At 36.6% G+C, this 12,198-nt stretch overlaps 1 protein-coding gene across 4 annotated transcripts in view; it reads right to left on the bottom strand.

Moving 5' to 3' along the window:
- Window positions 1-3,153: 3,153 nt before the first annotated feature.
- LOC127848901 (uncharacterized) overlaps window positions 3,154-12,198 on the bottom strand; it is a 54,753-nt gene continuing 45,708 nt past the window's right edge. For 3 of the 4 annotated variants that reach the window (XM_052381573.1, XM_052381572.1, XM_052381571.1), the window contains exons 11-13: window positions 10,666-11,581; window positions 6,694-7,997; window positions 3,154-6,292 (exon numbers count right to left, since the gene is read on the bottom strand). In XM_052381573.1, the coding sequence (XP_052237533.1) occupies window positions 6,181-6,292; window positions 6,694-7,997; window positions 10,666-11,581 (2,332 nt within the window). In that variant the 3' untranslated portion in view covers window positions 3,154-6,180. The remainder of the gene's footprint in view (window positions 6,293-6,693; window positions 7,998-10,665; window positions 11,582-12,198) is intronic. The other variant, XM_052381575.1, reaches the window with a different exon arrangement.

Raw genomic sequence — 12,198 nt, 5'->3', positions numbered from 1 at the left:
TGACATCTTGATTGATTGTTTTATTTATTTCTTTGATAGCCAGATGACATCTTGATTGATTGTTTTATTTATTTCTTTGATAGCCAGATGACATCTTGATTGATTGTTTTATTTATTTCTTTGATAGCCAGATGACATCTTGATTGATTGTTTTTATTTATTTCTTTGCTAGCCAGATTACATCTTGATTGATTGTTTTATTTATTTCTTTGATAGCCAGATGACATCTTGATTGATTGTTTTATTTATTTCTTTGATAGCCAGATGACATCTTGATTGATTGTTTTATTTATTTCTTTGATAGCCAGATGACATCTTGATTGATTGTTTTATTTATTTCTTTGATAGCCAGATGACATCTTGATTGATTGTTTTATTTATTTCTTTGATAGCCAGATGACATCTTGATTGATTGTTTTATTTATTTCTTTGATAGCCAGATGACATCTTGTTTGATTGTTTTATTTATTTCTTTGATAGCCAGATGACATCTTGATTGATTGTTTTATTTATTTCTTTAATAGCCAGATGACATCTTGATTGATTGTTTTATTTATTTCTTTGATAGCCAGATGACATCTTGATAGATTGTTTTATTTATTTCTTTGATAGCCAGATGACATCTTGATTGATTGTTTTATTTATTTCTTTGATAGCCAGATGACATCTTGATTGATTGTTTTATTTATTTCTTTGATAGCCAGATGACATCTTGATTGATTGTTTTATTTATTTCTTTGATAGCCAGATGACATCTTGATTGATTGTTTTATTTATTTCTTTGATAGCCAGATGACATCTTGATTGATTGTTTTAGTGGAATGTCTCTGCAGTCATGTATGTTTATTTTATACATTTCACATCACAGCAATAACCTTATACATGTATTGGCAGGGTTGGAAGCCAGCATATGACCTCGAATGAACCACAGCACAAAAATTCCACTCATCCTATGGAGTGGTTTTTGTTCTAGGAAGGTCTGAAAATTCTACTTTATTTAAAAAAAAATTGTTTGTAACCATTGATTTCTATAATATAAACAAGAGGGCCATGATGGCCCTAGGTCACTCACCTGAGTAGTATATAGGCTAAGCAAGGTCTGTTACAGTTGTTTTGTGAAAAAAGGGGTTGTTGTTTCGGCAGATATATAAATAGATACATCATAAGAAGGTTTTTGTGTGTGTTTATGTTTGAAATAGACATTTGTAACAAATTGTGACAAAGCTATATTTTGGATAAGTCATATCAGGACAGTAATTTAATATTGAGCATACTCGGCAAATAAATAGAAATATTTTTTGTCCATAATTTGGAAGAATCTGCTGACCACATTTCATGAAAATCAGACAATCAATGTGGCCTACGGATTGTTAACAAGGGTTTTACGAAAACCATATTGGAACAAGATGTGTTTGTGAAACACAATGTCCCCCTATATGACGTTTGACCTTGAAGGATTACCTTGACCTTATGAAGGATGACCTTGACCTTTCACCACTGAAAATGTGCAGCTCCATGAGATACACATGCATGCCAAATATCAAGTTGCTATCTTCAATATTGCAAAAGTATTCATAAAATAAGTGATTTGGGCCACATATATTTGACCTCTGACCTTGAAGGATGACCTTGACCTTTCACCACGCAAAATGTGCAGCTCCATGAGATGCACATGCATGCCAAATATCAAGTTGCTATCTTCAATATTGCAAAAGTATTTATAAAATAAGCGATTTGGGCCACATATATTTGACCTCTCACCTTGAAGGATGACCTTGACCTTTCACCACTCAAAATGTGCAGATCCATGAGATACACATGCATGCCAAATATCAAGTTGCTATCTTCAATATTGCAAAAGTATTCATAAAATGAGCGATTTTGGCCACATATATTTGACCTCTGACCTTAAAGGATGACCTTGACCTTGAACTTTCACCACTCAAAATGTGCAGCTTCATGAGATACACATGCATGCCAAATATGAAGTTGCTATCTTCAATATAGCAAAAGTTATTGCAAAATGTTTAAGTTGGCGCAAACAGACCAACAGAAAGACCAACAGACCAACAGACAGGGCAAAAACAATATGTCCCCCACTACTATAGTGGGGGACATAAAAAATACCCTGCTCCCTGATGGACATGTTTTTCCCCATGAAGGACTTTTTTTTCAACCATCTGAAACTATTATTTAATTGTCCAAGATATAATTTGGACTAATTTTTAGAACAAGTTTCATGAAAATCAGACAATAAAAGTGGCCTCTATAGAGTGTTAACAATGTTTTACTATAGCCATATAAAGAAAAATGCCCTGCCCCCTGGCGGCAATGTTTTTTCAAGCAACCGGAACCATTTTTGAACTCATCCAAGATATCACTGGAACAAATCTTCTGACAAAGTTTCATGAACATCGGACAATTAATGTGGCCTCTAGAGTGTTAACAAGGCAAATATTGACGATGCATGACAGACAAAAGGCTACCACAAAAGCTCACTATGAGCACATTGTGCTCAGGTGAGCTAAAAATAAAGGTACATCAGGTTTAAATCTTGTTTGAATGAGTAGAAAGTCAGTGGAAATTTTCCTACAGGATAAGCGCCTGACAATATCATTTTCGTTGTCTGAATTGTTCACCTTTAAAGTTAATTTTGCATCCACTAAAAAGCTAATTTTTGCATCATAAAATATATTTTCTTATACTTCTTATCTTAACAGTTTGTTTTTAAAGCTAACATATTAAACAAGAGATTGCCAACTCCACCATTGTCAGATTGTTTATTATTTGTTGCCATAGCAACCAGAATTCTTGACGTAGGAGCAAAATGAAATGACGCACATAATCTCCATATTACTATCTATCCATGTTTCAAGTTTCATGAAAAAAAATATGAAGAACTTTTCAAGTTATCGCAGGATCCAGACAAGTGTGACAGACTGACTGACTGACAGAGCGCAAACCAAAAGTCCCATCTGGTTTCACCAGTAGGGGACAAAAAACAGTTTACATGCCGAATGTTTAGGCTAGATTTAATACAGTATTCAGTAGACAAAACAGCGTCAGTTTAACAGGAAGCGAATATATGTATGTACGTCTTATTATGCGACACCTATTAGAAGTGGACGCCAGCCAATTAAGAGCCAAATACAGTACCAATTTGTGCTTTATTTTATGCAATTAATCAACAATCATAATGGTGCTTTCCACTGGCATTTTGCAAGATCAGACATAACATCAATATATTTCATGAGTTTTTATTCAAAATGACATTCCTCAAATTAAAAACAACACAAAAATATGTCCACCACTTAAATTGCACAAAATTTTTACCATGGGTTTTAATGTTACTAACAGAATTGTGGAAAATATGACACAAGGCTGAATTTCAAAAATAGTTGTCATGGACAAAATTTCTGCATTAATGATTTCCTACAAGTATGGATATTGAGCTGTTGAAGCAATGCCATTAAGTTGAAGAGAATTTAGTGCACACACTACGGCAACAGACAACCAAGGCAATGCCAATAAGTTGAAGAGAATATAGTGCACACAGTACGGCAACAGACAACCAAATGCAACTTTAATGCTTCCCATGTATTTGCTGCATTCAAATTACAATTTTGACTCTCATATATTAATTCAACCAAAGTCAACACATTTAAACATTACGTAAGATTCAGCAAAATAATAAATACCTCTCAAAACATGTACAAGAAAAAGTTAATAAACATAAATAATACACATTTTCAGTCTTTACCAATAATTTTTAAGCATATAAACAACATTTATGTTACGTTTATAAGAAAATACAACATGCAATAACTCCCATTTAAAGCAATTAAATCAAAACATTTCACATTAACCTTCCAGGTTAAAATGACATTCACAATTTTAAAATGCATTATGACATAAAAAACGAAAGTTAAACTCCAATGGTAAAATGATATCTGCTAAATATTTTAGCTTTAAATAGTGCGAGTACGGCCAAAATGACACTTATTTTCAAATGACTTTATAGAGACATGCTCTGTGTTACATAATTAATATAATAAAAATATATTAAAAGTTGTATCAATACAAAAAGCGAGCACTAAAACTGCAAAAGTCATAAATAATTAATTAAATAACTGTATGTCAGTAACAAAAACAACAACCAAAAAATATACAAATCTGACCAGCTTTCACACAAAGTTTTGTATTTACTGAGCATTAATTAATTAATGTTCACAGATTTTTCTTCCCATTTATTTGAGATCTGTCTGCTTTTTATTCATTACTTCCATCCTATTTCTATCCACCTTTTACTCATCTTTAAAGGGATCTTTTCACGCTTTGGTAAATTGACAAAATTGAAAAAAATTGTTTCATAATCGCAAATTTTCGTTTTAGTTATGATATTTGTGAGGAAACAGTAATACTGAACATTTACCATGGTCTAATATAGCCATTATATGCATCTTTTGACGATTTTAAAACCTAAAAATTATAAAGCGTTGCAACGCGAAACGATTGAATTAATTTGGAGAGTTCTGTTTTTGTCGTTAAATTTTGTGAAACTACGAAGATTGCTTATATAAGGTATGAAATACGTCAAATATGTGTACTCGGCGGAATAGCTCAGTAGGCTAAAGCGTTTTTACTTCAGGACTCTGGCAGGACTCCAGGGGTCACTGTTTCGAAACCTGGTCCGGGCAATGTTCTTTTCCTTTTTTTAATTTTATTCTTGATTTTTTACTGGAGCTTTTACGATCCAATGTTTACATTTATCGATATAAAGCATTTAATGAATAAGATAAAAAATGCCAAAATCTGTGAAAAGGCCCCTTTAAGACGTTTTCCCAATTTACGCTTGCATTTATTTTCAGTTCTTTCCTTTTCTGTTCGTATGTAATATTTGTTTGTTTGGTAATTGCTATTTATATCTACATTATGCTACATATCACTTAATGTACATGTTATTGTATCACTTTACTGCCTTAAATATAACCATGATTTCACTCTATATCACTAACATAAATAACCATTTCTGTACAGAACTTTTATAACATTTAATCTCACTGTGTTAAATATAAATTGTTGGTCTTTCAACTGCCTGCCAAAAGTATAATTTAGAACAATCATAAATAATTCTTAAACAAGACTATTGCCAAGCAATATATGTCCCCTACCGGCTCCACCATTGTCAGATTTTTTTTATTTTTTATATATATATATATATTTGTTGCCAAAGCAACCAGAATTTTTGACGTAAGAACAAATGAAATGACGTGCATATTGTCCGTATTGCCATCTATACACGTTTCAAGTTTCATGAAAAAATATGAAGAACTTTTTAAGTTATCGCAGGACCCAGAAAAGTGTGACAGATTCACAGACTGACGGACACACAGAGCGCAAACCATAAGTCCCCTCCCGTGAAACCGGTAGGGGACAATAAAAGAATATACAAAAGATTGTCAAAACATCTTTTGAGACGCTTAATTAATTAAAAAAATACATCATACACATTATAAATCAGTTTTGATGATAAGTCATTTAATTATCAGTTTGATGATAAGTCATTTAATTATCAGTTTGATGATAAGTCATTTAATTATCAGTTTGATGATAAGTCATTTAATTATCAGTTTGATGATAAGTCATTTAATTATCAGTTTGATGATAAGTCATTTAATTATCAGTTTGATGATAAGTCATTTAATTAACAGTTTGATGATAAGTCATTTAATTATCAGTTTGATGATAAGTCATTTAATTATCAGTTTGATGATAAGTCATTTAATTAAGTGTGACGAGTATACTTTTTTTATTTTAAGAAACAATACTTGGCAGAATGACATAATTTGCAAACTAAAATAAACTATGATTTTAAAATAACTGTTTCTTATCAGTGATAAACTTTTTGCAGCTGCCAAATCTGTAACACTACATTGAGTATCCCGCTGTTTTGGACCACAATAAGTATTTTGTCTTTCAAAACTTGTTCCACTTTCACACATGCAGAACATTGAAAATGACAGTTTCTCCCTTTTCAATCAAAACAGCTCCAAAGTTTCTCATTAGAATTACAACTGTATGCCTCTTAATTGTTTACCATCTATGTCAAACACCACAAAAGTGATTTAGTCTTTGCTGACATTTCGATCTTTAAAAAATTCCTATAACAAAGGGAAGTTACTAAGACTGCACTTCTTCCTTGATCTTCATAATCATTTCAGTTGCCTCCTCTGGACTATGATTTGCCGCTGACACTTGAGATAGATTAAGTGGAAGGTCACCGCCACTGCTTCTGGAAAAGACATAAACAAATGTTCAATCTATATATAATTTTCACAATATATTTCAAGCAGTAAATGAGGAAATATCCATAACTTAAAATTGGTAATTTTCCGTTTTCACAATTGATTGATTTAAGAAATAATCCAGGTAAAAGAAATTGATTTTTAAGGACACCCGTGACGCTGATTTGAACTTAGCCTATGTGTTATCAATAGAAACATTTTGACAAAATCCTCAAGATCGAGTCATAAATGTAGCCTCTAGAGAGGGTACAAGGTTTGACCTGGTGAGAATTTTTAGCTGAAATAGGGGAAAAAAGTATACTATTTTAAGGGGGGAATGGGGCCGAATTTTCAGCCCGAAAAACGGCCAAATGACGGCCCTGAAGTATTTCCCAAAATGTTGCATTACCTGCGCATTATTGCTGGATTTCCCCCATAGACCATCTGCTGCATACTGGCCAGGTGTTTGTTGTAGGCCGCCATCCCAGACTGCATTTGCTGGGGATCAATCTGCGGATACATGTGTTGGTACAGGAGATACTGATTCACCAACCCCTGGGAAGGTGGGTGACCCTCCATGGGTGGTCGAGGCCCTAAACGGACCCCAAACATTCCACTTTGAGCATGCCCGTTCCTAAAACTATTGCCATCATCATTCCCAGCTTTGTTCGCGGCGGAAGATTGTGAATGCGAAGCCATCCCTTCAGAGTTTGGAACTTTTCGTTGCATCTCGCCCCCTTTGACAGTAATTGCGGTCGTCAGCAGAAGTTTCTCTTGGGGAAAGTGCACATCCCCGGATCTGTTCTGTAGGCTGCCACTGTCAGAGTGGAGAATGTTTTGCAGGCAAGGGTGGCTACTCATCAGAGATTGTCCAGTGGGCGGAGCGTTGCTATGGTGATTGCTATGGGCGTTGCTTGTGGGACTGTGGACCGGGTAGGGCTTCTGTGGAACAGACAAAACTACGCTACCACCAGGGGTGAAACTGCCACTCCCATTCAACTTCATTACCATATCTGTTTCCATTGCACTGGGACTGGCAGAAGATGATTCGTGTTTGATTAATGTAGCCGACATATGATTCTGCTGAACATTCTGGAACGGGGACGGACCAGCCGTCATCGTTGGAAATGCTGAATGAATCACTGCAGGCATAAAGTGAGGACCAGATTTCAGCTGGGCAAGAAGCTGGGGGTGAGACTCACCAGCCGACTTCAGCTGGGCAAGAAGCTGGGGGTGAGACTCACCAGCCGACTTCCGGATTTGCTCAGCTGTGGAACCTCTAAAACTGCTCCCCTTCATCTCTCCTTCGTCCTCCCCATCTACAACCATCACCTCGCCATGCATCCTGTCATCGTTCAGACTCAGATTCTCCATCTGTTTGGTCTCTTCAGTGCCGGCCTGCGGGGGCAACAATTTTCTGAACTTGTCAAACTTTTTGTGGAAAATCTCCTCACTTGGAGGTGCCTCCGGCGACTTGGACGCTCTGTTACTATAAGGGCAAGTAACTCTGTCGTTCATCCTAGCCCGGTCCCACACTGAGTTGTCTCCCTGTATAGGTAGGGAATCCTCAGCCGGGGCGGTGACAGAGAGTTTTGGGGGCTCCATGGCCTCTTGTCGACTCCCCAGGTTGTGGCCCCAGGGGGTAGCCAGGGGCACACGCAGATGGGACACAGGGTCAAAGGCACTTCCGTTACTCATTGGAAGTTTCTGCCTCTGAAGAAAGAACATCATGTTATATTTGAAGATGTTACAGTATATTCAAAGATGTTATGGTATATTCAAAGATGTTATAGTAAATTTAAAGATGTTATAGTACTGCACATTTAAAGATATAACAGTATAAAAAAACATGTTACAATATGTTCCAGGATATTACGGTATATTTAAAGATGTTACAGCATATTCATTGATGTTACTGTATATTCAAAGACGATATGGTATAATCAATGGTGTTACAGTATATTCAAAGATGTAACTGTATATTCAAAGATGTTATGGTATATTTAAAGATGTTACAGTATGCTCAAAGATGTTATGGTATATTGAAAGATGATATCGTATATTCAAAGATGTGACGGTATACTAAAAAATGTTGTGCTTTATTAAAAGATGGTACCCTATATATAACTAGAGCTTTGTCACAGACGTGACGAATACCCCCACATGCCGCATTGACACATAATATTTTGCATGTTGTCTTCACAAAAAACAGCGGACACCATGCTCAATTTTTACAACGCACTAAGTGACCCCTTGACCTAGTTTTTGACCCAGAAAGGCCCATGTTCTAACTTGGCCTTAAGATCATCTCCATAAAACTTCTGACCAAGTTACATGAAGATTGGATGTAAACTGCTTGAATTAGAGAACGGACACCATGCTGAATGTTAAAAAACGCACTAAGTGACCCCGTAACCTAGTTTTAGGCCCGCAATGGCCCATGTTCAAACTTGTCCTAGAGATCATTTAGATAAAACTTGTGACCAAGTTTGGTGAGGATTGGATGAAAACTACTTGAATTAGAGAACAGACAACATGGTGAGGTTTAAAACGCACTAAGTGACCCCGTAACCTAGTTTTAGGCCCGGAATGGCCCATGTTCAAACTTGTCCTAGAGATCATTTAGATAAAACTTCTGACCAAGTTTGGTGAAGATCGGATGTAAACTACTTGAATTAGAGAACGGACAACATGGTGAGGTTTAAAACGCACTAAGATACCCCGTGACCTAGTTTTTGACCCGGCAAGGCCCATGTTCAAACTTGGCCTTAAGATCATCTAGATAAAACGTCTGACCAAGTTTGGTGAAGATAGGATGAAAACTACTTGAATTAGAGAGCAGACAACATGCTGAATGTTTAAAACGCACTAAGTGACCCAGTGACCTTGTTTTTGACCCGGCAAGGCCCATGTTCGAACTTGGCCTAGACATCATGTAGATACAACTTCTGACCAAGTTTGGTGAAGATCGGATGTAAACTACTTGAATTAGAGAACAGACAACATGGTGAGGTTTAAAACGCACTAAGATACCCCGTGACCTAGTTTTTGACCCGGCAAGGCCCATGTTCGAACTTGGCCTTAAGATCATCTAGATAAAACTTCTGACCAAGTTTGGTGAAGATAGGATGAAAACTACTTGAATTAGAGAGCAGACAACATGCTGAATGTTTAAAACGCACTAAGTGACCTTGTTTTTGACCCGGCAAGGCCCATGTTCGAACTTGGCCTAGACATCATGTAGATACAACTTCTGACCAAGTTTGGTGAAGATCGGATGAAAACTACTTGAATTAGAGAGCGGACACTTAATACGGACCGACAGACAGACCGACCGACAGACAAGTTCACTCCTATATACCCCCCTAAACTTCGTTTGTGGGGGTATAATAATGTTACAGTATATTCAAATTTGTTGTAGTATATTGAAATATGTTACGGTATATTGAAAGATTTTACTGTATATAAATAGATATTAAGTTACATTCAAAGATGTTACATTAAAAATATAGAGGATCAAGACTTTCATGACATATAGTGTTGCAAGGGCAGCTATTTTAACATTTAAGTTACATACACTTCTTAATTAAATTAGTGAATTGGACCATTCAACAAAACATTTACAATTCCAAAGTGTATGACATTTGCATGCACTATAAAATGGTGTTGGGTGTTTCATTTTCAACCCTGATTTTAAATCACCAGATTTGTGCAATATCAAGCAAATTTTGAATGTGAAGGAACAGTTGATTGACAATAGTCATTAGACACAAAGCCTCTGATACAGAGTGTTAATATGTGTCTGAAAAAAGGCAGGTTTTATCAGCCTAAAGAAGTAATCCTTTGAAACTGACTTTATATCTAAAACACTGGTTTCCAATAGACTGGTCAAATCAGCTGTTCAATACCTGGGCTACAACAAGTATTTACGTTTCTACAATTAGTAAACCTACCCATCACCACCAATTGAACAGATAAACCAAGTCCAATTGAATGACAATATTTCCTACTTTACACTCAGGTTTAAATTAAACAGACCTTTGACTCAAATTTAACAACCTTAAAATAATTGTTTCTAATTCAAAATATCTTCAATTTATTTTCATCACTGAAAACCTGCATACACATTTTGCTCTCAAATTATTTTCAGGTCAAATGTCACTCAAGAATTATCAAATTGTTATTAAAAACTGCTTGTCTCATTCATTCTGAAAACTGCACCCAACTGTCTGAAATCTCTTAAAGCAAATGAAATCTGTAGAAACAGATTTTTTTCTCCATACATTATGGAAATGATCCCAGTCTGCTATTTGAACACTTCCAACCATGAACATGTCATATGAATAACATTATATTGTTTGTGCAAATTTGAACTTATTACCTGCATGTCTTCATGAGCCAGGGGTGACCTCTGCTTATCCATCTTTCTGAACAAGGCTGCATCGGGGAGCTGAGATAGGTAGGCTGGATGCCTGTCAACCAGAAGGGACTTCTTCTTCGCGTGAAGATTATAAGACGCCCCCACGCTCCCGCGCCGCATTTCTGCCGGCATTCGATATGTCTGTCCATCCGGGCTGAGGTACTCGTGTTCCATGGTTCCATATTGCCGCGAATGCACTCCATTCACAGTATCCGTGTTGACGTGGAAACTGGCACAGCGCGGTCGCATTTGAGACGCATCCTCCGCTCCGAAGGAATCAGACCTGGGCCGGGACGGTGAATTTGGCGAGGAAACAAACGGCTGAAGCATGTCTTTATGTATTGGGTGTGACGGACTCGTCCTTGAACTGCATGCACTGGAATCTGGCGTGGAAATCGGGATGAAGTTTCTGTTGATGAACGAGTATTGCTCTTCCAGGATAGGCAAGGGAGATGAAGCGTTTGAGTTATTCACAGAGCATGGCATGCTATTCACGTGAGTACGTGACTCGAGCCTGTCACTCAACTTGCCAACAACTTTTGATATATAATCTCGGTCCATGGTGTAGCGTCTACGTGAGCCTTCCTCGATGGTGTGAAGTCGAGGGCGTGAGATCTGCGAGTCTCGGTCCAACGTATGGCACCTGCGCCGCGGCTGGTCTGATACCATGCCGTAGTAGCCTGTGTCCTCGCGATAGAAAGTTCCATACGGCGTCTTCAGAACAACCTGCGCAGGCTGACTGCCGCTTGCGTCGGGGTATCTCACAGATGGGTGGATTAGAGAGTTGTTGCTGTCGTACATGGAAATGTCTTGTGTGGAACACGAGTTGTATGTTGTCACTGACGACATCGAGTCTGTAGGCGTGGAATCACCTGATCTGAAGAGGCAAGAATAAATGTTATAAATAATAATAAGAAGAAGATACTAAAGATAAGATTAACAAGATAATATTAATCCTTTACTACTCACATTTGACGACTTGTTGCCATAAAACAAACAAATTAGATCTAAGACCTTACTTACTAGTGTCGATTCTCCCAAATTTAAAATCCCTAAAATTGAGCCGGGTGGCTGGGTCCACAGACCTCTTAATGAGAAAACCCAGAGCCTTAGCTTTATGTATTTTTTTATAGTCTTTCTAGTTGCAATTTCTGGTGATTTCAGTGCGATTTATTATAAACCAGACCATCCGTATCACAGCATGTTTATTTATCATTCTATAAAATTGTTAAAAAGAACATCCAAAATAAATTAAAATTGACAAACAATTTTGTATCTGAAAATGACAGTCCGAAAACATGTACATGTTTTTCACATGAAATAGAATAAGTATGCATGTTGATTGACTGCAAAAAATGAAAATGCGAAAATTACCTAATCAATTTATAATATGGTTGACATATTGCTTTACAATATGTTATTGCAGTGCTTTACATTGCTTATTGATCACTTAAAATTGCAAGATGGCGGACATTTGCAACATTCGCAGGCTGT

The sequence above is a fragment of the Dreissena polymorpha genome, chromosome 10, assembly GCF_020536995.1.
Source record: "Dreissena polymorpha isolate Duluth1 chromosome 10, UMN_Dpol_1.0, whole genome shotgun sequence".
Taxonomy (NCBI): domain Eukaryota; kingdom Metazoa; phylum Mollusca; class Bivalvia; order Myida; family Dreissenidae; genus Dreissena; species Dreissena polymorpha.
Note: the sequence above shows the minus strand (reverse complement) of the source record. Positions and strands in the feature narration are given on the sequence as shown.